General features: G+C 34.3%; 1 protein-coding gene across 2 annotated transcripts in view; it reads right to left on the bottom strand.

Annotated features, from left to right (window-relative positions):
- The window catches only part of INVS (inversin), a 233,900-nt gene that overhangs the window by 181,600 nt on the left and 25,796 nt on the right, over nt 1-26,504 (bottom strand). For both annotated transcript variants that reach the window (XM_051966778.1, XM_051966771.1), the window contains exon 3: nt 7,041-7,207. In XM_051966778.1, the coding sequence (XP_051822738.1) occupies nt 7,041-7,207 (167 nt within the window). The remainder of the gene's footprint in view (nt 1-7,040; nt 7,208-26,504) is intronic.

The following is a 26,504-nucleotide window of genomic DNA, read 5'->3' as shown; positions in this document are numbered from 1 at the left end:
TATTTTAAAAAGAGGCTTTAAGGTGAATATCTTCACTTTAAATAAATTTAGATGTTTATCATTTTAAGATTTGTTTAATCTTAGGGGAAAAATAAACACTTTACATTAATTTTTTTGAAAAATTTGGACACAATAATGTTGGTAAGATGACTTTATATTTTTAAAAAGCATATAGAAAACAACCTATACCTAACAGTGGAGAATACCTAGAAAGGTTATGCTATATTTAATATTCTTAATTTAATTATTTAATATCTTTTAATATAACATAATATTTAATATATTATCACAACTAGTATAATATATTTAATGTATATTAGTATTATAAAAATATAAAGCATTTAAAGAAATATGAAAAGATATTTGTTGAAATACAGAGCAAAATCTACAAAGATATATATCAAAATATATATGTATAAAGAAAAGGGAAAAAAAAGTAAGAAGGAAAACAGGGTTGATAATGGCAGGACTTCAGGCAGGCCTGGAAATAGATACAGAATATTTTCCTAAGCGGTTTCATTCCTTTGGTTAGAGTCGTTTTAATTTGCTCTTCTCTTAACATAAGAGATAACTAATAGAGAGACAAAGTGCAATCCACATCTCTATTCTGAAGATATTAGGAGGATCAGAGGAAAGCCTTCAGCATGTTGGATGAATCCCCTGTGGAGAGCAGCTGGAAATATATGAATAAGAATCTCATAGAATGAGTAAGTATAGAGAGGTTGTAATCTGCATCACTGACATAGTACACATACCTAATGAAAACACAGAGCCACTGCAAGAAGGTGAAATTTGGAGGACCTAAAAATTGTTTAGAAGAATGGTGTCAAACTCAAATAGGAAACAGATGCTATAGGCTATATGTTAGCTTAGAAAACTTCATATTAACACTAAATTGAACTGTATTGATATTCATTTTCCTTAACATTTTCAAATTACATTTTAATCTGGTCTAGGCTACACTCAGGAGTTTAACTGTGGGCAAAATTTTGACACCTCTGGTTTAGAATGAACACTGAAGGAAATATAAATGACTAAATTTGAAATGCTAAGGGCAAACTGTTTTATTTAATGATGTTTTCTTTCTTTCTTTCTTTTTTTTTTTTTCTAGTTTAACAAAATGGTGAGGACAATCTTCTAGAACACTGAAACATTTCCACATTTCAAGTTTTTATAAGGGGGAAAATATATCATGTGATTTCCAAGTCATGTCAACAATTCCCCCCTCATCTGTCCAGACCTAAGATTTCAATATAGCATAAGAAAATCTCCATTAAAAAACAGACCAAAAAAAAACCCCAAACAATTTTGTATAAAGGCAGATCCGCGTGATGTTCAGTTGTGTTTAACTCTTCATGAACCCATTTGGGGTTTTCTTGGCAAAGATATTGGAGTGATTTGCCATTTCCTTCTCAGACTCATTTTTACAGATGAGGAAACTGAGGCAAATAGGGGAACGTGACTTGTCCAGGATCACCACCTACTAAATGTCTGAGTTCACACTTTAACTTAAGAACATGAATCTTCCTGACTTTAGGCCTGGCATTCCATCCACTTTGCCATCTGGTTGCCTCTGCAGCTACTCTTCAATTTAGTCTAAAGACTAGTGCAACTTCTGAAGTCAGAGTAACTTAAGTGAGAAGTGCCCAAGTTTAGGCAGTCATTAAGTGAAACTTGAACTTCTGTCTTCCTGATCCTGAGGCCAGCTCAGGATACCTTCTACCTTGTGGTTTTTCCTCAATAAAAACTGCATTTCAAAATTCTTTTAGTGTGATCCTCATAAATAGAAATCTTTTTGTATATGTTAAAATTTCTTTGTTGAGAAAGATTAGGATAAAGAACATTCTTTCCACTGTGCTTAATTTAAGACATCCTCTTGCTTTTGTATTAATAATATTAATGTCATTATCATAAAAATGTGCTCATCCTCAAGCCACCAAATGTTGTAATTATATACTAAAAATTCTCAATGCTCTCAATTTTAGATAAGATGATACCTGAAGATTAGGAAACAAATGACCCAGTTCTTGTAAGAGCTATTGATTCTCTTGGAACAACACTGGTAGCAAATGAAGATAACTGCTATCAGGGAGTTTTTACATTTCTAAGATTATCCTACTGCTTACACAGTAGACATTCTTTGAATAAGTCTCTTGAGGAGTCTGGGAATGGAATCCATGCAAGGAACAAATCAATGAGGCACTCTGTCTTGCAGTACTTACATATAGATAGACACATCTAGAGGGGAAAGGATCATAAACTCTGTGATAATTCTTCAGTATGTTCTTTACAAAAGCATTGGAACAGAAGAATAGAGGTTGACTGGGGAGAATATGTATTGTCAAGCATAGAGGAATATCAACTCTGTTTCCATCTGAGAAGCAGTCTGAACCAAATTCTGATGCCCTTGTGGATATTGACTCACTATTTGCTTGAGATTTTTTCTGTAATATCAATACTAGTTAAGCATCCTAACTGTGCTAATATCTTTCTCTCCTCCTCCCCCCCCAAAAAAAAAATTCTTGAGTTTTAATTTGATTTTTTAACTATAAAGGCAAGAAGTCAAATATAAAGTTTTCTCTATCTTCCTAAAAGGACAGAAAACTATCTTGTACAGAATCCTTGGAGCCCTAAAGATTACTCAAAATGGCCAAATTCATGATGGCTATCAAGCTTCCTAGTTTCCATTTCAATTCTACTCATTACCTAAGAGGAAAGCTCCAGATTGCATGTGATATAGATGCTATCTTAATGGAAAGAGACAAAACCTTCATCTTTATCTTAAGTATCAAATTCCAAATGCAGTCCTACATTCCAAGAAATGTTTTCTGATACCTGACTCTTTTAATAATCCCAACTAATAATTATGTCAACGACACAATCATTACTCACTTTCCTTTATAATACATGCACACAATTGATTACATACAAAAGTTCACCACTAAAACTCTCCAAGATGGTCATTTCATTGCATGAAGTCCTACAGACTACAGTGAGTGAACAAGTATTTACTTTGTGCACTAATAAGGCACATATCAAAAAAGTAGTATTATGAAGACAAGGTCCTACATCACATGATACCTTAGACCAAAAGGGTTTTTTTTGTTTGTTTGTTTTTCCTGACTGGAAAAAAAAAAAAAAAACATTTTGAAACTCTAAAATGTAGTAATGAGATGAATTCTTTTAATTAGGTTATAAATTAAGATCTCCACAATCATGAACTAGTTCATGTAAAAAGTATTATTTGCAATGGAAAAAACAGTAGAATTATTCCCTAGTATATACATAGTTAAACAAAGATCCTCCACTATTTTTTGATCATTTTAGAAATGTAGTATCTTAGACCAGTTTTTAACTTTTTTATGTGTCATACATGAACAAGATAAGGTGAGATCTTTCAAGACAGTTGTGAAAATCGAGTAAGGCTTCATCTATTTCAAAGTTTGAATAGGCCTGAAGGACTTTAAGCATTAAGTCAAGGGCATACTTAAAGTGTCTCCTCCCTGCCATCCTCCTAAGAACATACTTAAAGTCTCCTCCTTGTTATCCCCCTAAAGGCATACTTAAGCCCCCTTCTTGTTATCCTCCCTATTTCAGCCAAATATGGGCAACTATGTACTTATTGGTCAAGTTCAATTTCTTGGATAGTTCCCGCGTTTAGAATATAAGATCAGTGGTGGGAGGGGGAATTTGCGTTAGGGATTAAAAGCCTTGACCCTGCCCCCTACAGTGCTTCCTTCCTTCGATTCTCTGCTAGATAGGTGGGATTGAGAATGTATAATAAACTTGCTTTGCTTCTAGAGATCTATCCAGTCTTTTTTTATTAAATGGTTTCTGACCCACACATACACTTATTCCTAAAATAATATACTTAAATGTACAAAATAAAATATAGAAGATTACAAAAGGAACCAATAATATTAAAATAAAATTAACATTAAAAAAAACCCCAAATTCAAGGACCATAGGCTAAGAACTCCTAGGTTAGGTACTAAATAATGAGCACAGGTGCCCTAAGTGATGATGAAGAAAAAAAAATTGAGATATTTTAGAATATTAAAGACAAACTTGACTGTTTGATGAGAGGGTTATACCTACCTGGTAAATCTGATATCTAATGAATCTCAACTACTAACATCAATAATGATAGCAGAAAGTAGCACCAATAAGGACTACCACTAAACTGTTGCATTCAGGAATCCCAGGAAAGATATACCAAAACAGGTACCATGGAAAGTTTCCAGGGAAAATTAAGCATGACTCATTTCAGACTGGAGGCCCAGGAAGTAAGCTGATAACCACTGCAGTGTTATAGGGCATATACTGGTTTTTCCTGGCTTGCTATGGTAGTCAATGTTTATATATGCTGTAAGTTCAAGCTAATTTATTTGCTAGAAAAGAAAATTTCAGGCCTTAAGAAATGTGTTTTTATGCATCAGTTTATCTGAGAAGACATAAGTGAAAAGAAATAATCTAGGAAGAAAGCCATAAATAAAAATATCCTAAGGATATAGAATAGAATAAAAATCTATGTTGAAATGGTTAATGAGTAGAAGAAATTTTCACCATAGAAGAATAGAGAATAAATTGTATTAATTAAGGTATGTAATAGGAATATTATAACATGGGTGTTTTCCCTATAGTAGGTGAAGCAAGGATATTCACATTGGTACTTAGTGACTCCTTGCTCAAAGAAGACAAGTGTTTTTTGTGTTGTGTGAAAAACTGTAGTCTTTTTGGAGTGTGTAAACAGATATGATAAAATTCATGTTAAGTTCCACCTAACCCAAACACTATTACTCACTTCTTAGTAATATGGGAATGATACTGAGTTTGAAATATATCTCTAGTGCCTTTTTAGGTTCTAAATTTGGGTCCTGATTGACTCAGATTGATTGTAAATAGCAATCATTTCTGCTTTGGCCAGAAATCTTGAGGGTCTTCCCCTCCCAAATTTATTTAGATTTTCTTTGTCTCAATTGCTACCTCACCTTAATCACTGAAATAGGCGTGGCCTCAAACTGAGATATGCTAAAGACCTAAAAGGTCCTTGCATCCAGGACCCAGATGGCTCTGGAGGGGAAAGTGAGGCTGGTGATCTTTCACATCTCCCTCACTGAAATCCAATTCAACCTCATGTCGAGGCTTTCCCTCCTTGATATCATGTTCCTTTTCTAGAACAAGGGACAAACAGCAATAACAATAACAAACGAATAGGAAACTGAAAATTTAGGGGCACAGGGGACATTTTCTTCTTCCAGTTAAACTCTATATCTTCGAAAAAGGAAAAAGTAACAGTATTCAAGGACAGGATTTGGGGTGCTGAGATTTTGTTTCTTTGTACCATATTTTAAAATACACAAATGATGGATTTTTGGCAAAAGATTGAGTTCATTTTATAGATCATTTTAGGTAGAAACCAGCCTACTTGTCAATCTAGGAATTTATAATAGTAAAAGGAGGAAACGATAGATGTAATCATATGTACACTGCAAAAAATTCACAGATCAGATAGATATAATTCCATGATGAGATATCTGTAGCCACTTAGAGATGGGCATCTTGGAACGACTCCTCATTGACAGGAGCTGGGAGCTGTCCAGTGAGACTAATATAAATAAAGCATAAGGAAGGTCAATCTCTTATCCTTAGATATAAGAATGACTATGTTTCTAGAAAATTGAGAGTATTACAAATTATCTCAGGCTTTTAGTGAGAAATCAGATTTCTCTTTCATTCCTCCCCTCCCCATTCCACCAGCATTTGCTATTTACTGTTTGACCTAGATCTTGTCTGTTTATTTTTCTCTTTAACACTGTAGTCCTGTGGCATGAACTCTTATTTCTAATTTGGACCTTACCCCTTGCTGATTGCCTGTTTACTAATCAAACCACATCTTATGGTAACAACTTTGCATGATTGACTCATGCTTCTCCTGGCTATGATCTGCAGCCTGAGAATATCAGACTATATTCTAACAATTTCTAAGCCTTAGTCCATTGTAAATCTCATCCCTAGTTCCATCAAAAGTGGTTCTTCATGGCAGAGATTATGAAAAGGAATTTGATGCCAGAGGAAGGACTTTTTAAAAAGTGAAATTTTTATCATAAAATGAAAAATGAAGTAGAGAAAAAAAGAGAAGGAATATCTGGGAGAAGGGGAAGAAAAACACTTTAGGTTAAAAAATAATATGTGCCAAAGATTGGAAGAATGAGATATAATCAGGAACCAACAAAAATAGCATAAATCTGTAAGAAAGACATTAGATCAGCTAATGTCAATAATGAGCAGAGATTTAACAAAAAAATGAAAATAGGGAACCCTTTTAAAGCAAAATTAAGACAAAAATAAGTAATGTTAATGGATGACAAAGAGAAGACAGATCTACTAGTATTATCTCTTCCAATAAAGAAAAAGATATTCAAACTGCAAAGGATTACATAAGCATATCATCATAGAACATAGAATTTCATAGAATGAAATTGTAGATTCAGTCTGCCCCCTCCAAAAAAGGAAATGATTGAATATTATTTTTTTTTTCAAAACTTGTTTTCATTGTTTACTTTCTTACAATGACAAAAAGTCCAGTTGGTAGCTGAATAGAGCAAGGTATTTTAAATCAACTAGTAAATCAGTGAGATTTGGAACAAATTATTTTAAAAAATAACTTTAGATATTTATTTTCTTGTCTATGAAAACAAGACTGGATTCAATGAATTTTAAAGTTGATTTCTGCTCTAAAATTCTATGATTCTCTGACTACTGAAAAAATGCCATATTAAACAATGCTAATACTTTCAGTTCAAAGACAGAATATAAGGTTTTATAATTTCATTGAATCATCACTAAGTAATGAAAGTTTAGTCTATGGAAAGAACACTTTACAGCTAATTAACAAAACACTTCTAAGCATGAGTCCACAGTTATGATTATTATTTCTAAGCAGGACAGCTAATAATGTTAACACCAAAGTAGTTAAATGAAATCAGTAATAAATACTACATGAACTATTTAGGCTTTAATGGGATGGTTTTCCTCACCTTTTGTGCTGCAAGGTGGAGTGCTGTTCTTTGACTGTGATCAGCTTTATTAACATCTGCTCCTGCTTTTAGGAGGGCATCTGCACAATCAACACGGTCAGCCAACACACAGTACATGAGAGGGGTTCTCCCAAACTGATCTTCTTTGTCTTTGAGATCACGGTTTCCTAAAAGGAGAACGAGTAAATTGTGGTAAGTTGACTGTTCCCAAGAAAGCAAATGATTTTCAAATACCTTTAATTTATCAAAGTTATCATATTGGTCACATAACTAGCAAGACTAATAAGTGCTTTGTGAAAGTTCTTCTACCCAGAACCCTCATAAGAAATTCTGTGCCAAATCTAGAATTAATTATACCTGATTTCACAAGATAGCATAGAATTCTGCCTTTCAATTCCCAACCTAAGGTAAAAAAATCTCCTAAAATAATAAAATAACAATGAAGAACTTTAATTTTCAGAGCAGTTACTCATTATCCCAATCTCAACAAATCATTCATGTTCATGACAGTTAAGTACAAAAAAACCTTGCAGTTGTGACTAAAGGTTTTTGTGTCGGGATGGGTCTTTGTAAGCAATTAAGTCTAGCAAAAAATTAGGAAAATTTTACAAAATAGCTTCTGTCTGTTAAAAAAGGGGCAGCTAGATGGTACAATGATAGAGCACCAGCCCTGAAGTCAGGACGATCCGAATTCAAATTTGATCTCAGACACTTAACACTTCCTAGCTGTGTGACCCCAATTGCCTCAGGAAAAAAAAAAAGAATAACTATAAATTTGTGGGTAATATCTCCATGTCTACCATCTGTGATTGATAAATCTGTATTCTGGTAGAAGAATGATAATTTCCAGATTATGAACAGGGCCATATAAGCATTAAAAGTACCTTGGTTGATCTAATGAACTTAACTTATAATAATTTAATAATATATTACAGGTAACATATTTATAATAATTTATTAATTTAATTAATTAAAATTTGATATTAAATAATTTAAGCAAACTTTTAACTTATGGGAGAAGAAGGTAGAGTGTACAGGAGCAGGAATTCAATTCTACCACTAACGCCATATAGATTATTTGCATTTCTATATATTACCAACAAAACTGAGAATAAAAAGATAAAAAAAATTCTATTTAAAGTAATCACTGAATTTATAAAATACATGGGAGTACTGCTAATACTTCCAAGTACTATCAAGATACAGAGGAACTATATGAACATATGAATATTAAAGCAACTATAATCTTTTTTTTTTAATTTTTATTTAATAATTACTTTATATTGACAGAATCCATGCCAGGGTAATTTTTTTTTTTTACAACATTATCCCTTGCACTCGTTTCTGTTCCGATTTTTTTCCCCTCCCTCCCTCCACCCCCTCCCCCTAGATGGCAAGCAGTCCTTTATATGTTGGATATGTTGCAGTATATCCTAGATACAATATATGTTTGCAGAACCGAACAGTTCTCTTGTTGCATAGGGAGAATTGGATTCAGAAGGTATAAATAACCTGGGAAGAAAAACAAAAATGCAGATAGTTCACATTCGTTTCCCAGTGTTCTTTCTTTGGGTGTAGCTGCTTTTGTCCGTCATTTATCAATTGAAACTCAGTTATGTCTCTTTGTCAAAGAAATCCACTTCCATCAAAATATGTCCTCATACAATATCGTTGACGAAGTGTATAATGATCTCCTGGTTCTGCTCATTTCACTTAGCATCAGTTCATGTAAGTCTCGCCAGTCCTTTCTGTATTCATCCTGCTGGTCATTTCTTACAGAACAATAATATTCCATAACATTCATATACCACAATTTACCCAGCCATTCTCCAATTGATGGGCATCCATTCATTTTCCAGTTTCTAGCCACTACAAATAGGGCTGCTACAAACATTTTGGCACATACAGGTCCCTTTCCCTTCTTTAGTATTTCTTTGGGATATAAGCCCAATAGAAACACTGCTGGATCAAAGGGTATGCACAATTTGATAATTTTTTGGGCATAATTCCAGATTGCTCTCCAGAATGGTTGGATTCATTCACAACTCCACCAACAATGCATTAGTGTCCCAGTTTTCCCGCATCCCCTCCAACATTCATCATTATTTTTTCCTGTCATCTTAGCCAATCTGACAGGTGTGTAGTGGTATCTCAGAGTTGTCTTAATTTGCATTTCTCTGATCAATAATGATTTGGAACACTCTATCATATGAGTGGTAATAGTTTCAATTTCATCCTCTGAAAATTGTCTGTTCATATCCTTTGACCATTTATCAATTGGAGAATGGCTTGATTTCTTATAAATTTGAGTCAGTTCTCTATATATTTTGGAAATGAGGCCTTTATCAGAACCTTTAACTGTGAAGATGTTTTCCCAGTTTGTTGCTTCCCTTCTAATCTTGTTTGCATTAGTTTTGTTTGTACAAAGGCTTTTTAATTTGATGTAATCAAAATTTTCTATTTTGTGATCAGTAATGATCTCTAGTTCATCTTTGGTCACAAATTTCTTTCTCCTCCACAAGTCTGAGAGATAAACTATTCTATGTTCCTCTAATTTATTTATAATCTCGTTCTTTATGTCTAGGTCATGGACCCATTTTGATCTTATCTTGGTATATGGTGTTAAGTGTGGGTCCATGCCTAATTTCTGCCATACTAATTTCCAATTATCCCAGCAGTTTTTATCAAATAATGAATTCTTTTCCCAGAAGTTAGGGGCTTTGGGTTTGTCAAACACTAGATTGCTATAGTTGACTATTCTGTCTTGTGAACCTAATCTTTTCCACTGATCCACTAATCTATTTCTTAGCCAATACCAAATGGTTTTGGTGACTGCTGCTTTATAATATAATTTTAGATCAGGTACAGCTAGGCCACCTTCATTTGATTTTTTTTTCATTAATTCCCTTGAGATTCTCGACTTTTTATTGTTCCATATGAATTTTGTTGTTATTTTTTCTAGATCATTAAAATATTTTCTTGGAAGTCTGATTGGTATAGCACTAAATAAATAGATTAGTTTAGGGAGTATTGTCATCTTTATTATGTTCGCTCGGCCGATCCAAGAGCACTTAATATTTTTCCAATTATTTAAGTCTGACTTTATTTGTGTGGAGACTTTTTTATAATTTTGCTCATATAATTCCTGACTTTCCTTTGGTAGATAGATTCCCAAATATTTTATGGTATCAACAGTTATTCTGAATGGAATTTCTCTTTGTATCTCTTGCTGTTGGGTTTTGTTGGTGATGTATAAAAATGCTGAGGAGTTATGGGGATTTATTTTGTAGCCAGCTACTTTGCTAAAATTATGAATTATTTCTAATAGCTTTTTAGTAGAATCTCTGGGGTTCTCTAGGTATGCCATCATATCAACTGCAAAGAGTGATAGTTTGGTTTCTTCATTGCCTACTCTAATTCCTTTAATATCTTTCTCGACTCTTATTGCCGAGGCTAGTGTTTCTAATACGATATTAAATAATAATGGTGATAGAGGGCAACCTTGCTTCACTCCAGATCTTACTGGGAAAGGTTCCAGTTTTTCCCCATTGCATATGATGCTTACTGATGGTTTTAAATATATGCTCCTGACTATTTTAAGGAAAAGTCCATTTATTCCTATGCTCTCAAGTGTTTTTATTAGGAATGGATGTTGGATTTTATCAAATGCTTTTTCTGCATCTATTGAGATGATCATATGGTTTTTGTTTGTTTGGTTATTGATATAGTCAATTATGCTAATAGTTTACCTAATATTGAAGCAGCCCTGCATTCCTGGTATAAATCCTACTTGGTCATAGTGTATTATCCTGGGGATGATTTTCTGTAATCTTTTTGCTAATATTTTATTTAAGATTTTAGCATCAATATTCATTAGGGAGATTGGTCTATAATTTTCTTTCTCTGTTTTCAGCCTACCTGGTTTAGGTATCAGTACCATGTCTGTGTCATAAAAGGAGTTTGGTAGGACTCCTTCAATCCCTATTTTTTCAAATAGTTTATTTAGCATTGGAGTTAATTGTTCTTTAAATGTTTGGTAGAATTCACATGTAAATCCATCTGGTCCTGGGGATTTTTTCTTAGGGAGTTGATTGATAGTTTGTTCTATTTCTTTTTCTGAGATGGGACTGTTTAGGATATTTACTTCTTCCTCTGTTAGTTTGGGCAAGCTATATTTTTGGAGGTATTTTTCTATTTCATTTAAGTTGTCAAATTTATTGGCATAAAGTTGGGCTAACTCCTAATTATTGCTCTAATTTCCTCTTCGTTAGTGGTGAGTTCTCCCTTTTCATTTTTAAGACTAACAATTTGATTTTCCTCTTTCCTTTTTTTAATCAGATTTACTAAGGGTTTGTCTATTTTGTTGGTTTTTTCATAGAACCAACTCTTAGTTTTATTAATCAATTCAATAGTTTTTTTACTTTCAATTTTATTGATCTCTCCTTTTATTTTTAGAATTTCAAGTTTAGTGTTTGACTGGGGGTTTTTAATTTGTTCCTTTTCTAGCATTTTTAGTTGCAAACCCAATTCATTGACCTTCTCTTTCTCTATTTTATACAAACAGGCCTCTAGAGATATGAAATTTCCCCTTATTACCGCTTTGGCTGCATCCCATACATTTTGGTATGATGTCTCATTATTATCGTTTTCTTGGGTGAAGTTATTAATTATGTCTATGATTTGCTGTTTCACCCAATCATTCTTTAGTATGAGATTATTTAGTTTCCAATTATTTTTTGGTCTACTTCCCCCTGGTTTTTTGTTGAATGTAATTTTCATTGCATCGTGGTCTGAAAAGGATGCATTTACTATTTCTGCTTTACTGCATTTGAGTTTGAGGTTTTTATGTCCTAATATATGGTCAATTTTTGTATAGGTTCCATGAACTGCTGAAAAGAAAGTGTATTCCTTTCTGTCTCCATTACATTTTCTCCAGAGATCTATCATATCTAACTTTTCTAGTATTCTATTTACCTCTTTGACTTCTTTCTTATTTATTTTGTGGTTTGATTTATCTAATTCTGAGAGTGCAAGGTTAAGATCTCCCACTATTATAGTTTTACTGTCTATTTCTTCTTGCAGCTCTCTTAATTTCTCTTTTAAGAATTTAGATGCTACACCACTCGGTGCATATATGTTTAATATAGATAGTGCTTCATTATCCATGCTACCCTTTAGCAAGATATAGTGCCCTTCCTTATCTCTTTTAATTAGATCGATTTTTGCTTTAGCTTGATCTGAGATCAGGATGGCTACCCCTGCCTTTTTGACTTCACCTGAAGCATAGTAGATTTTGCTCCAACCTTTTACCTTTAACCTGCATGTATCTCCCCGCTTCAGGTGTGTTTCCTGTAAACAACATATTGTAGGATTCTGGCTTTTAATCCATTCTGCTAACCGCTTCCTCTTTATGGGGGAGTTTACCCCGTTCACATTTATGGTTAGAATGACCAATTCTGTATTACTTGCCATCTTGTTAACCCCAGTTTATGCTTTTCTCCCTTCTTTCCCCTTTACCACCCTTCTCAGTATTAAGCTTGTGAGCACCACTTGCTTCTCACAGCCTCCCTTTTTAGTATCCCTCCCCCCGCCTTAGAGTTCCTTTCCCTATCTAACCCCTTTCCCTCCCAGTTTTCGTATTCCCTTCCGCTTAGCTTATTCCTTTCCTTTTCACTTTTCCCTTCTCACTTTTCAATGAGGTGGGAGAAGTTTCACCATAGATTGAATATGTCTTAAGATTTTTCACTTAAAGCCAATTCTGAAGGCAGTAAGATACCCACTATATTCATCCCCCTCCATTCTTTCTCTCAGATATAATAGGTTTACTATGCCTCTTCATGAGATGTACTACCCCCACTTTATCCTTTTTCTGGTACAATGTCCTTTCCACATCAATTTCTAGAACAAGGTATACATGTATTCTTTATACATCTATATAGCAGAAATATAGTTCCCAAGATTAATCTTTACCTTTTTAGATTTCTCTTGAGTTCTATATTTGTAGATCAAACTTTTTGCTAAGTTCTGGCTTTTTCATCAAAAATAGGTGAAATTTGCTTACTTCGTTGAATGTCCATCTTCTTCCCTGGAAAAAGATGCTCATTCTCGCTGGGTAAGTTATTTTTGGTTGCATACCAAGTTCCTTAGCCTTTCGGAATATCATATTCCAGGCCCTTCGATCTTTTAATGTGGATGCTGCCAGATCCTGGGTGATCCTTATTGTGGCTCCTTGATACTTGAATTGGGTTTTTCTAGCCGCTTGCAATATTTTTTCCTTCGTCTGAGGGTTCTGGCATTTGGCCACTATATTCCTTGGTGTTTTGATTTTAGGATCCCTTTCAGTGGGTGATCGATGAATCCTTTCAATGTTTATTTTTTCCTCTGTTCCTATGACTTCTGGGCAGTTCTCTTTGATAATTTCCTGGAAAATAGTGTCCAGGCTCTTTTTTTCATCATGCTTTTCTGGGAGTCCGATGATTCTCAGATTGTCTCTCCTGGATCTGTTTTCCAGGTCTGTTGTCTTCCCCAGAAGGTATTTCACATTCTTTTCCATTGTTTGATTTTTTTGGATTTGCTTGACTGATTCTTCTTGTCTCCTCGAGTCATTCAATTCCAATTGTTCAATTCTGATTTTCAGTGAAGTATTTTCTTCACTCACTTTTTAAAAATCTTTTTCTAATTGTCCCATTGAGTTCTTTTGTTCTGTGGAATTTTTTTCCATTTCGCCAATTTTGTTTTCCAGTTCACCAATCCTATTTTTCAAGGATTTTACTTCTTTATCCACTCTCTCTTTAACTGACTTCTCCAGGCTCTTTTGCCAAGCCTCCCTCTCCTTTTCCCAAGCTTCCCTCTCCTTTTGCCAAGCCTCACTCTGCTTTCCCCATTTTTCTTCTAGCTCCCTTGTGAGAGCCTTTTTAATCACTTCTATGAGGTTCATCTGTGCTGAGGAACAGACGATCTCCTCCTTTGGGGATTCACCTGGGGACTGTCTGTTTTTAGTCTCCTCAGGATTTAGAGTCTGCTCTCTATCTGTATAGAAGCTGTCAAGGGTTAAAGTCCTCTTCAGTTTCTTGCTCATTCTGTCTAATAATCAGAGACAAACTAGCAAAGAAAAACAGAAAAAACTGGAGTCTTTCTTTGGGGGAGGGGCTGGGTGTGTTACCGAGCTTCCTCTACAGACTGCAGAGGGTAGCAGTGAGGCACTAGCCCGACTGTGCTGCGCCTGCGCTCTGAGATCCCAGAGCGTGCTGAGTCACTGTGGAGGGGAAGGCGGGGGGGGGGGGCGGCCAGGTCCCGAGAGACTCCAGCTGTTTGGGGTTGTGTTCTTCACCCCCCGTGTTTTTAGCTTCTCTGCTGGGCTGCTGACTTGCTGCCGGAGCAAAGTATCTAATCCTATAGCGAAGCTCTCTCCATAGAGACGGCTGCGATCACTCCCCACCCTCTCCCGTCTGCTCCCGTGCTCTCACTGCCGCTGCCCGCCGCCTGCGCCCGATCTAAAACCGGCCCAGCCCTCCAGTAAAGACAGACCTTTCTTGGCGAATCTCAAGGATGGCTTCTCTTGGTAACTATTTGTGGGTTTTTTTTTCAGTCAAGCATTAATTCAGAGGCTTGTAATGAAATGGATAGTGAGAGAAAGCGTGGAGCTACACAGCTGTGAGCCTCCTCTCTGCCATCTTAACCAGAAGTCCGCAACTATAATCTTTATAGTAATCAGTATAACCTTAAATAATTGGAGAGATTAATTTTTCAGGGGCAGGATGAGTTAATATAATAAAAATAACAATACTTAACATATTTGTATTTTGTATAACTAGAAAAAATTTTTAAAAATTCATCTGGAGAAGTAGATCTTCAAGGAAATAACTAAAAAACAGGGGACATAGCAGTAGCAGATCACATAACAGACTATAAGGCAGTAATCATCAAAATGATTTAATGCTGATGAAAAAATGTCAGTCAATGGAACCCAACACACAGAATTAAAAGAACATAGTATTAATAAACTCAATGACCATATTTACTGAGGTAAGAATTTGTCATTTAACAAAGACTTCTGGAAAAACTGGAAAGAAGTTTGGCAGAAATTAGGTATAGACCAATATCTAACATATGCTAAAATAAACTCCACATGGATATATATGACAGACATATGTGATATCACAAAGCAAATTGGAGAATCAATTAAGAAATTATCTTTTAAGATCTAGAATGGGTAAGAATTTTTCAATGAAATGATATAGAGGATCACAGAAAATAACACTGACAATTTTCATTATGAAGTTTTTTCAACAAATACGTTTAACAAAAGTAACATAGCAAAACAGGTTATTAGAAATCAACTTTACAATAAGTTTCTTTGATATGGATTAAGAAAGATGAATGTCAAACGATATTCAGATTTCAAAGAAAAAAATCTGAACTACAATAATCACATTAAAATGCTCCAAATCCCTAATAATTAGAGAAATAAAAATTTAAGATCACTCTGAGGCTCAGTTCACACCCATCAGACTTGGCAAAATGACAAAAAAAGAATAATAACAAATATTGTAAGAATTATGGAAAATTAGGTACATTACTTAATTATACTTAATGAAGTTGTGAATTGGTCTAGCCATTCTGAAAAGTATTTTAAAATAATTTCCTCCAAATTTCTTTGCTGTGTATACTCTTTAACTCAGTGGGACTACCATTAATCCTACACCCCCAAAGAAATCAAAGAAAGAAGAACAAATCTAATTGTATAGGTGTCCTAAAAATCTTAGTGCTGTTTTTGCCTATTCAAGTTTTTGTATACAAAAACATAAGTGCCCATTTTGTGGAATTTCAAAATAGAAGACTAATAGGAGCCCAACAACTGGGGGAATGGCTTTTATAATTGAATATAATCATGCTGTATGAATTTTCAAAAGGATAGTTTCAGAAGAACCTAAGATTTGTTAGAACTGGTGAAGAATGAAGTGAACAGAACCAGGAAAACAATTTATACTATCACTATAACATTGTAAAAATGATTTAAAAATATATAAAAAATTTCATTATCTCAATGATCAACCATTATTCTAGAACTGTGGGTTATAACCCCAAATGAGGTCTCATTAACTGAATGTAGAAGTCATGAAATTATGATTTATTATCAATAAATGTTTGATTTGTATACCTACTTTATATATTTACATACCAAAAATTTCTTATGCAAAATGGGGTAGTGAGTAGAAAAAGTTTAAGAAATCCTTCTAGAGGACCACTGTTGAAAATAGTATCCACCTCCTGATAGGAAGATGATGGATTACGTATGTACAATGAGACATCCAGTTTTGCATACCATCAATGTGGGAATTTGTTTTGTTTGATGATGTTTATTTCTACAGGTTTTCCCCTCCTTTCTCTTCTCCTCCTCCCAATAGGGGAAAAAAATAGAAAAATTAAAATAAAAGCTTGCTAATTGAATAAAAAGTTAAATTTTAAAATAAAGCCATCCTAAATTTATGAACAAATGCTTCCCCACTGTAAAGGTCTTTCCAGATGTAGAAGGGAAAATGCAGGGAATAACATTTACATAGTGTCCCACAGTAGGGGGTCACAGTGAAGTCTAGAGGCAGGAAGATCTGAGTTCAAATCTAATTTCAGACACTTACTAGTTGTGACCTGGGGCAAGTCACCTTAAACTCTGTTAGCCTCAGTTTCCTAATCCATAAATAGTTGGAAAAGGAAGAGATAAACCAGTCTAGAATCTTTGTCAAGAAAACTCCAAATGGGGTAACAAAATGTGGAACATGAATGAAATGACAACAATATTGCCTACTATGTACCAAGCACTTTACTTATTTCATTTGTATCTGAATGAAGGAACCTATATCAATATTTAATCCAAACTTCTAGAAAAATAGGAAATATTCTCTGGGAAATCTTTTCCTGTCTTATTTTAAAGCCTAAATTATTTTCTTTGTGGAATCTAAGTAAAAGTTGTACGTATGGAAAGGAAGGAAGAGTGAGGAAAGGTGGGGAATCATTGTTGACGTTCAGGATAGAAGTAGAGTAGTAAATGAGTTAAGGTAAGAGGCCTCTCAATAACCCATTTAAGAATAAAAATCTAGAGGAAAAAAAAATCAAAATTCCAATGCCAGCTGCCTATCTCACTACGTAATGTTGCCTCTAAATCAGGGGTCCTCAAACTTTTTAAATAGGGGGCCAGTTCATTGACCTTCAGACTGTTGGAGAGCCCGATTATAGTGAAAACAAAAACTTTGTTTTGTGGGCCTTTAAATAAAGAAATTTCATAGCCCTGGGTGAGGGGGATAAAACATCCTCAGCTTCTGCATCTGGCCCACGGCCATAGTTTGAGGACCCCTGCTAAATCTTGGATCTTCTTAAGTTCAGTAAAAATACCCAGATCTTTTACTAAATAAACAAACAAATAAAAAGATTATACTAAAAAAATATGAGCAAGTGGATTTCAGAAAAACCTGTAACATGAATTGTTTGTGAATGAAGTAAGCAGAACCAGGAGGACACAATACAAAGTAACAGCAATAACTGTATGATGATCAACTATGATAGATTTTGTTATTCTCAGCAATTCAATGATCAAAGACAAATGTTTTTCCTAAAGACTCAAGATAGAAAACATTATCCTTGTTCAGAGAAAGAACTCTGGAGTCTGAATGCAGATCAGAACATACTATTTTCACTTGTTTGCTTTTGTTTTTTCTCTTTTGTTCTGATTCTTTAACAACATGACTAATGTAGAAATTGTTTAATATGATTGCACATATATAACTTATATCAGATGTTTTGCTTTCTTGACAGGGGAAAGGAAAAGAAGAGAAGGGAAAAATTTGAAACTCAATCTTATAAAAGTGAATGTTAAAAATGATCTTACATGTAATTGGAAAAAATACTATTAAGTGGGAAGGAAAAGAAAAAAGAAAAAAAGACATTCTCACAACTACTGTGAGAATAATAATTCAATAATCTGCATCCTCATCTTTCAGTAACTATCAACTTCAAGGCAAAACCCTCTACCACAAAAAGATTACAACTCATTGAAGGCTCAGATAAGAGTTAACATTTTTATCAATAAAGTATTTTTAATGGGAAAAAAAAAAAAGAATGGATAAAATTCCTGGCATCAGGAAAAGCCAAGTTCAAATCCAGCCTCAGAAACTGTATAACCCTGTGCAAGTCACTTAAACTCAATTACCTCCAAAAAGAAAAAAGTAGAAACTTCTTTCCCAATCTTTGGCCTGAGTAAGGTAAACCAATCATTTTGTCTGCCACTGGACTCTGATGAGAATGAGGCAAGAATGAGGCTGAGACTTTGACATCACCTTTCATGTCATTGGTCCTCTTCAAAAAATAAGGACAAAGAACACAAAATCTGCAGTATCTCAAAGTATGAATCACCCATAGACAGAGGGCAGTGACCCTGAGGCAGCAGATACCCAGTTCCAAGATGCATGAGCCTTTGCTATTATTGTTGCTAATAAAATAACATTATTATTGATAAGAATTATTAGTCAATAAATATCTTTGCCAAGGGTTAATCATAACTGTCAAATGAGTCTTTAGGGAAAGTTCATCAGTAGAAGCTCTATAGTGTTAGAAGAGTAGACTGGGGCAGCTAGGTGGTGCAGTGGATAGAGCACCAGCCCTGAAGTCAGGAGGACCTGAGTTCAAATCTGGTCTCAGACACTTAACACTTCTTGGATGTGTGACCCTGAGCAAGTCACTTAACTCCAATTGCCTCAGCAAAAAAGAAGAAAAAAAAGAAGAGCTGATATGACATATTTTAGAAACTTGAAAATAGTCATCCTCTTAGTGACTCAACTTCAAACCTATATCAAGGTGGAGCAGAAGGTGCAGAGACAAATGCAGATTTGGCACAGGTAGGACAGGACTGGGAGAAGCTAGTCTAGCAGAACAATGGGAGGACCTGCAAGCAGTCATGTGAAAACCAAATGTTGAAAAACAAGAATAAAAAACAATGAGTTCCTCCTAACAAATGTGATGAAGTAGAACTGCAAATAGCACAGGATGCTGTCACTTTACCCCCACCCAGCATACAACAAACTATTGCACTGAAGGAGAGCATTTTGGCCTGGACCATCAAAAGAAAGGTAAAATAGTTCAATGTCAGATTCCAAAAACTTCCATCATTCTCTTTAGTTCCAGAGATGCAATCAGCTCAACAATGACACAAGAAATTTCAGAATTTGACTAGTTAACATAAAAAAACAAAAACAAAAAACTAGAAATTCCCAAATATCATTAATATATGTTCAAGGATGAGACATCATGACAACAGATATACCATCCAAATGCTGTAATAACATACATGAAAAATTAAAAGATCAGTTCAGAAAGGTCTCTAATGCAATAGGTGGATTAACTAAAGTAGATTTACAAAGAGATATGGAAGAGATTCACCAAGATAAAAGAGAATAAGGTTGCTGAAGAATATAATTCCACCAAAAAGATGCTGAAGCACTACTATGTGGGATAATAACTTTGACAGCAATGAGAAGATGAACCTTTCAGCTGATAGAGGAAGAAACATTTTAAAAATAGCTTTCCTACTTAACTGAGGCTCTCCACCAACTATTTATTTTTAAACAGGTGCTGAGAGAGTTGGATGGATTTGAAAAAACTAAAAATCACTTTTTCATTCTATAAGCATAATGTGGTCATACTATATGAGTCTTTGAGTTAAAGACTAATATACATTTGGTAAAAAGCTAAAATTTTGCATGAATTTGTAAGAGTCAAAATAATTCATTCAACAAACACAATGTGATCACATTTGTCCAAGAGGAAGTCAATACTTCACCATCTGGTCCCACTTTTTCCTAGTAAACAAGTAACTTGGTTTGTTCAAAAAATGAGATTGCATTAAAACTCAGTAAAGTTTTCAAAGGGGATGATATCCCAAGGCAATAGGTATAAATTAAATGGGAGAGCTGATGTTTATACATAGGAATCTATAATATGAAAATGTTTATTTCTGCCAATATCCCTATGTGTTTATTATCTTCATGTTTATGTGCATATTTATTGTATATGGGCAGCTAGGCAGTGCAGGGTATGGCACCTGAAGTCAGGAAGACTCATTTTCATGAGTTGAAATCTTGCTTCAGATACTTCCTATGTGTGACTCTAGGCAAGTCACTTAACCCTGTTTACCTCAATTTCCCCCTCTATAAAATAAGCTAGAGAAAAAAGTTGCAAACTATTTCAGTATCTCTGCCAAGAAAACCACACATGGGGTGGCAAGGATCTAGTGTATACCCACATACTGGGTAGCAAAAATTAATTTGGTTTTAGAAATTTAAATACTTTAAAAGAGAACTGAAAACATATATATATACACATATACATATATACTTTTCACTTCTAATGAATTTATCATAAATTATTTTAGAGTGATTTAAATGAGAAGAACTTTTATTAACAAGGAAAAAAAAAGAATTTATTTGGTGTTTGCTGTTAGGTGGGGGCTAACAACAGAAAAAGTAAAAATCCTTACTTTCAAGGAACTCATTATAGTAGAGGTGATAAGTAAAAATGTTAAATTGCTGGACAGATGAAAAAGTTCAGAAGTCATGAGAATTCATCAACAAGGTAGATGGCAAAGCACAAAGGTACTGAAACTGTACCAATTGAGCAGATGAGAAAGGGATCAACAGGGCAAAGAGGTAAGGCAAATGATAAAGTTTGGTGGTCCTCCATCTCTCTAAAATTTATTGTCTTTCAACTCACTGAAGTTGTTTGAGCAAATTAGCATCACATCCTGGAGTAAGCCAGGATGGGAAAATGGGAGGGGAAAAAAGAGAAAGGAAAGAAAGGAAAAAGTGCCCCTGGTGGTGTTATATATTGTGTTCAAGACACTAGGGATACAAAGACAAAATTAAAAAGTTTTGCTCTCAATGAGCTTACATTCTACTTCTTTTATAAAGCTATCCTATATAAACTAGATAAATTTCATAACAATAGGGATCATGTATTAGATTTTGCATCTTTCTTAGTATTTGGTAAAATGATGCTCATGTAGCTGGTGCATAATAAATGTTTGTATTGACTTGAACTTAGTTTCAAAAACTATTTAAAGCTTCTGACCATTTGTTTGGAAATAGCAATGAAAAAACTTCAGTGATTTTCACTATTCTTTCAAAAGAGAAAAAATAAAATTTTAAACAAGAGCAATGGATAAATCCATGAACTGGACTTTGATTTAAAAAAACCTGAATTTGAATCCTGCTTTAGACCCTTACTAGCTATATGAAACCTGGCTAAATCAACCTCTCCCATCTTTAGTAGCTGCCATTTGTAAAATGGGAACAATAACTATTTCTAACTCTCCCGTTGTTGTAAGGTAATAGAGAATTAAAATAGGCTGTGGGGAAGGGATTGAACAGTGAGGCCCTAGACCTTCGAGTATGTGTAATTTGCTGGGATTGGTGCCAATACATAGGGAGGCTTCACATATTCCATAGAGATAGGAACGGTCCTTATTTCAACTCTACTGGCAAATTGGATCTCTATATCTTTCCCTTGAGATTCTAGGGGGGCCTGAGGAGATAAATATCTATGCCATTTCATGCCTTTAGAGTGTGAGAAGATATTCTATGAGTTAGTGGCAACTGAAGAAAGACTTAGTTAAATCTTCAAAACTATTTTTGAGCATGCAAACGGTCCATTCTTTCTTGCTTTTATGTGAATTGAAACTCCAGCATGAACAGTAAAAATTAAGAAAAGCTCTCTTTCTTGATGGCAGTGGAGGGAGGATATACTGTGAGTCTCTGGATGAAGAAAGATCATAAGCTCTTGTCTCTTCACTTGGATCAAAATGCACATTTGAACACAAATGGTATTTGTTTAATTGAGTTTGGTGATAACAGAGCCATTTCCTCGCCATTTCCCATGAAGCTGGCAAGTCAGGTCCCCAAATTGTGGCTGGCAAAATCTCTCTCGTGGGAAACATGGAATAGTCTGAAGGACAATGGGGTTCCTCATTTAAAGAGTCAGGGCACAATCCCTGATTCCCAGGATCTGCTGAACTATTGATTCCGAATCCACCATCATTCTTACTGATAATTTGATGCAGCAAACAAGCAGCTAGGTCATCAGGTGACAAGTGGTAGGCTTTAACTCCTTCTTTGGATAAACACCACTTCTTTGAAGGAGTCATCCATCACCATATTTTTTCAGTTCTACATTTCCTGCTAATTTTTCTCACATTCCTCTCTGCTCCTGCATGTTGCCAGCTTCCTGTCCAGCAAGCTTTTGTTAAGAGGTGTGATTTCTGCCAGGCATAAATCACTATTTGTCAGCTGCCTGAGAGTTTACATAGGAGTATTCATCAGCATTAAATTCCTGAAAAATGAATATGTATTGTAAGTGCAGAAATTAAAGTGAATATAATAAAGGAGCTTCTGCTGACAATTATGTGAAAGTTGAATAAGAAGTTAACAGAATTTAAATGAATTCAACTTAACAGAAATTGAGAGTTCAGGTTCCTAAAATAATTCTTTTATTAATGATAGAACTCCAGTCACTAAAAATCTTATGTTCTTGGTATAAACCAATTTTTAATGAAGATATCTGGATTGTTTTAAATACAAGATATGTAGTAAATATAGTTCAGTCACATCCAACTTTCTGTAACCTGATTTTGGGGTTTCTTGGCAAGGCTGGAGTGGTTTGCCATTTCTTTCTCCAGTTCATTTTTATATGAGGAAATGAGGCAAACAGGATTGAAGTCACTTGTCCAGGTCATAGAACTAAAGTCTGAGGCCAGATTTGAACTCAAGAAGAGGAGTCTTCCTGATTCCAAGCCTTGTACTTGATTCTCTGTACCCTGTTGTCACATATGTAGTAGATGCTCTGTTTCTAAAAAACTACAAAAAAGAATGGACTTTCTCTTGGAAGCCTTCCTTGAAGTTCCCCTTACCCCCAATCCCCTTCTCCATTCTCTATAACAATATTAATTATTGTTATATTGTAAACTCTAGCTGTCTCTATATGGGTTTTATCCCTTTATAGAGTAGAAGCTTCATGAAAATAGAGATATTTTATATAACATTTTATCTCCTTGACTACCCAGCATAGTTCAACATGCCTACTTAATGTTTATTTAGCATTTACATTTATTTTGTTGTTGTTCAGCCCTTTTAGCCATGTCTGACTCTTCGTGAACCCATTTGGGGTTTTCTTGGCAAAACTAATGAAGTGGTTTACCATTTCCTTTTCTAGCTCATTTTACAGATGAGGAAACTGAGGCAAACTGACTTAAGTGATTTGCCCAGTCTTCATGACTCTGCCCTAGCACTCTATTGTACCACCTAGCTGCCCCATTAATATTTTTACCTTTTTGTTAAATACTCTTGTCCTTCATTTTCTTCATTGCTTAAGAACAGTTTTTAGGGACGTTTTGTGACAAAAATCTGGTTAAGTAACAAAGTAAAACCCCAGACTCTTTAAAAAAGGCTGGGGGGGGGGGGGGAGGGAATAGAATGAAAAGGGAGATGAGCTAATACCAGGCTCAATTGATACAAAAGCTATAAAAGAAAGAAAAAATAAAATTAAAAGCAAGTAACTATTGCTAATCGTTCTACTATAGCTCATGAAGGACTGGAAGGCACTTTAGCTTCAATAAAATAAATTGTAAAAATTTACTTAGATAAAAAGCAGTGTAAAAGTCAATAAGACTTACATTTATATTTCATGTCAGCCAAAAGGTATAAGATACATTGGGAACAATATATCTTATGAAATCTGAGCTCTTTGACAGCATAAGTTATTTTTTTGCTTTTTCTTAGCGTTCCCCAGCATTTTGTACATAGTAGGTACTTACATTTTTGATGCATTGAATTTTAGTGAAGATGGAGTACATAGACAAATGACTTGGAATTTTAAAAAGAAAAAAAGGTTTCAATATTTGCTGATCATTATCTATTTTTTGGAATAGCTATTTCCTGATTGCAATAACTTGTATTATGGGCTGCTAGGTGGTGCAGTGGATAGAGTACCAGCCCTGAAGTCAGGAGGACCTGAGTTCAAATCTAGCCTCAGACACTTAACACTCCCTGTCTGTGTGACCCTGGACAAATCACTTAACTCCAATTGCCTCAGCAAAACAAATGAACAAAAACAAACAAACAAACAAACAAAACCCACACCACTTTGGCATTTCTCTAAAGAAACTGTTTCTGTCTGTGATATATAGGTTGACTACATCATTAGGTATTAACTCTTCTAATTATGAAACAGTAGTTATACATCTCTCACTATTCTGGAACATAAAAATCAATCACAAGTGCTCTGAGGAAAATAATTTATTAGGTAAAATATTAAGTAACATTTGTATAGTGCTTTGTTTTGCAAAACATTTTTCATGTATACAAATATTATTCATATTTGTGTGTATATCACATTTGCTTTATTTTTCTTTTATTTGATTCTCACAAACTTATAGGTACTATTATCATCCCCATTTTTTCCCCAGAAGGAATTGAAACAGAGGGGTGACTTAACCACGGTCACATAGGTGGGAAGTACTTGAGGTAGGATTCAAATTCAGGTTTTCTTGGCTCTAAGTTCCAGCATTATCTACTACCACACAACTTCTAACACTTCATTGAGGGCTAGTATCTAACTAGGCTTCATGTAGATGGAGAATATTACAGAATCCCCTACCAAAGATGTCAGAAATGTTGGATAACAAAACATAATTTTGAATTGAAGTTAACACAATTTGAAGTTTATATAATTTGAAGCTGAATAGCAAATTCTAGGCCCAAGTTTAGAAATTTTTCCTCAAGGGAAAACTCTATTGAGTTGAAGACCAAGTTTTGAACTTGAAAAGGGAAGAATGAACATCATTTCACATTAATAGAATAGAAGAATATATGTGTAATGAGATGGAGTAGGAAATGGCATTAATAGGGTCATATAATTTTGTTAACTGATTTTAACTAATTCAGTATTAAGTTAATTTGATCAATATTTTTTTGAAGGAAATGAAATATGTACCTGTTCTTAGCTTATTATCTTTTTTATTTATGGCAGCTTCCATAAGGTTTTGGTTATGCTTATAATATTGGAATTTTATGGATTTTGTGTTTTCATGTTTTATTTATATTGTACATGCTGGATGTTAAAAAACAGTGGTTTTTGTAATTTGCAGGCTCCTTAGAAATACCTCTCTTTTAGGCAACAATTTAGATCTAGTAATTTTTGCTAAAGGCTATTCTACATCCAAATTTTCAACTGTTCCCTTGAATGGGCACATGTTATATTTCCCATTAAACTGTAAGTTCCTTGAGAGCAAGGACTGCTTTTGCCTTTCTTCATGTCACCAATGCTCTCAGTACAATGCCTGGCACATAGTAGGCACTTAATAAAAACTTTTTAATTTCTTAACCTCATTAATATAGAGGTAAATTTTAAGAAGCAATAGGATACCAACCAGCTCATTTTATACAATGATATATGTATTAAGCAAATACATATTTTAATACAATTTAATTACATAATTAAATACAATTTAATTACATAATTAAATACAATTTAATACATAATTTAATACAAATTAAGCATATAGGCCATATCATTAGGAAGTTGGTTTTGTCAGTTTTGATACTGTCACAAGAAACAGATTTGCTAGTAAAAATACTATATTTCATGTGTATTTCCACAGGATGGTGTTAGGTTAAAGAACCAATTTAGTCTTGATAAAGACCTCATGATTTATTTAGCAGGCAAAAGATTTGATTTCCTTTCCTTGGTTATATATGTTTGTAAATCTGATCCTCAAACAATTAGTAGCTGTATGATCCGAGGCAAGTCACTTAACTCCAATTGCCTCAGCAAAACAAATGAACAAAAACAAACAAACAAACAAACAAAACCCACACCACTTTGGCATTTCTCTAAAGAAACTGTTTCTGTCTGTGATATATAGGTTGACTACATCATTAGGTATTAACTCTTCTAATTATGAAACAGTAGTTATACATCTCTCACTATTCTGGAACATAAAAATCAATCACAAGTGCTCTGAGGAAAATAATTTATTAGGTAAAATATTAAGTAACATTTGTATAGTGCTTTGTTTTGCAAAACATTTTTCATGTATACAAATATTATTCATATTTGTGTGTATATCACATTTGTTTTATTTTTCTTTTATTTGATTCTCACAAACTTATAGGTACTATTATCATCCCCATTTTTTCCCCAGAAGGAATTGAAACAGAGGGGTGACTTAATCACGGTCACATAGGTGGGAAGTACTTGAGGTAGGATTCAAATTCAGGTTTTCTTGGCTCTAAGTTCCAGCATTATCTACTACCACACAACTTCTAACACTTCATTGAGGGCTAGTATCTAACTAGGCTTCATGTAGATGGAGAATATTACAGAATCCCCTACCAAAGATGTCAGAAATGTTGGATAACAGAACAT

Source organism: Antechinus flavipes, chromosome 1 (genome assembly GCF_016432865.1).
Source record: "Antechinus flavipes isolate AdamAnt ecotype Samford, QLD, Australia chromosome 1, AdamAnt_v2, whole genome shotgun sequence".
Classification (NCBI taxonomy): Eukaryota; Metazoa; Chordata; class Mammalia; order Dasyuromorphia; family Dasyuridae; genus Antechinus; species Antechinus flavipes.
The sequence above is the reverse complement of the archived record's forward strand: the minus strand, read 5'-3'. Positions and strand labels throughout refer to the sequence as shown.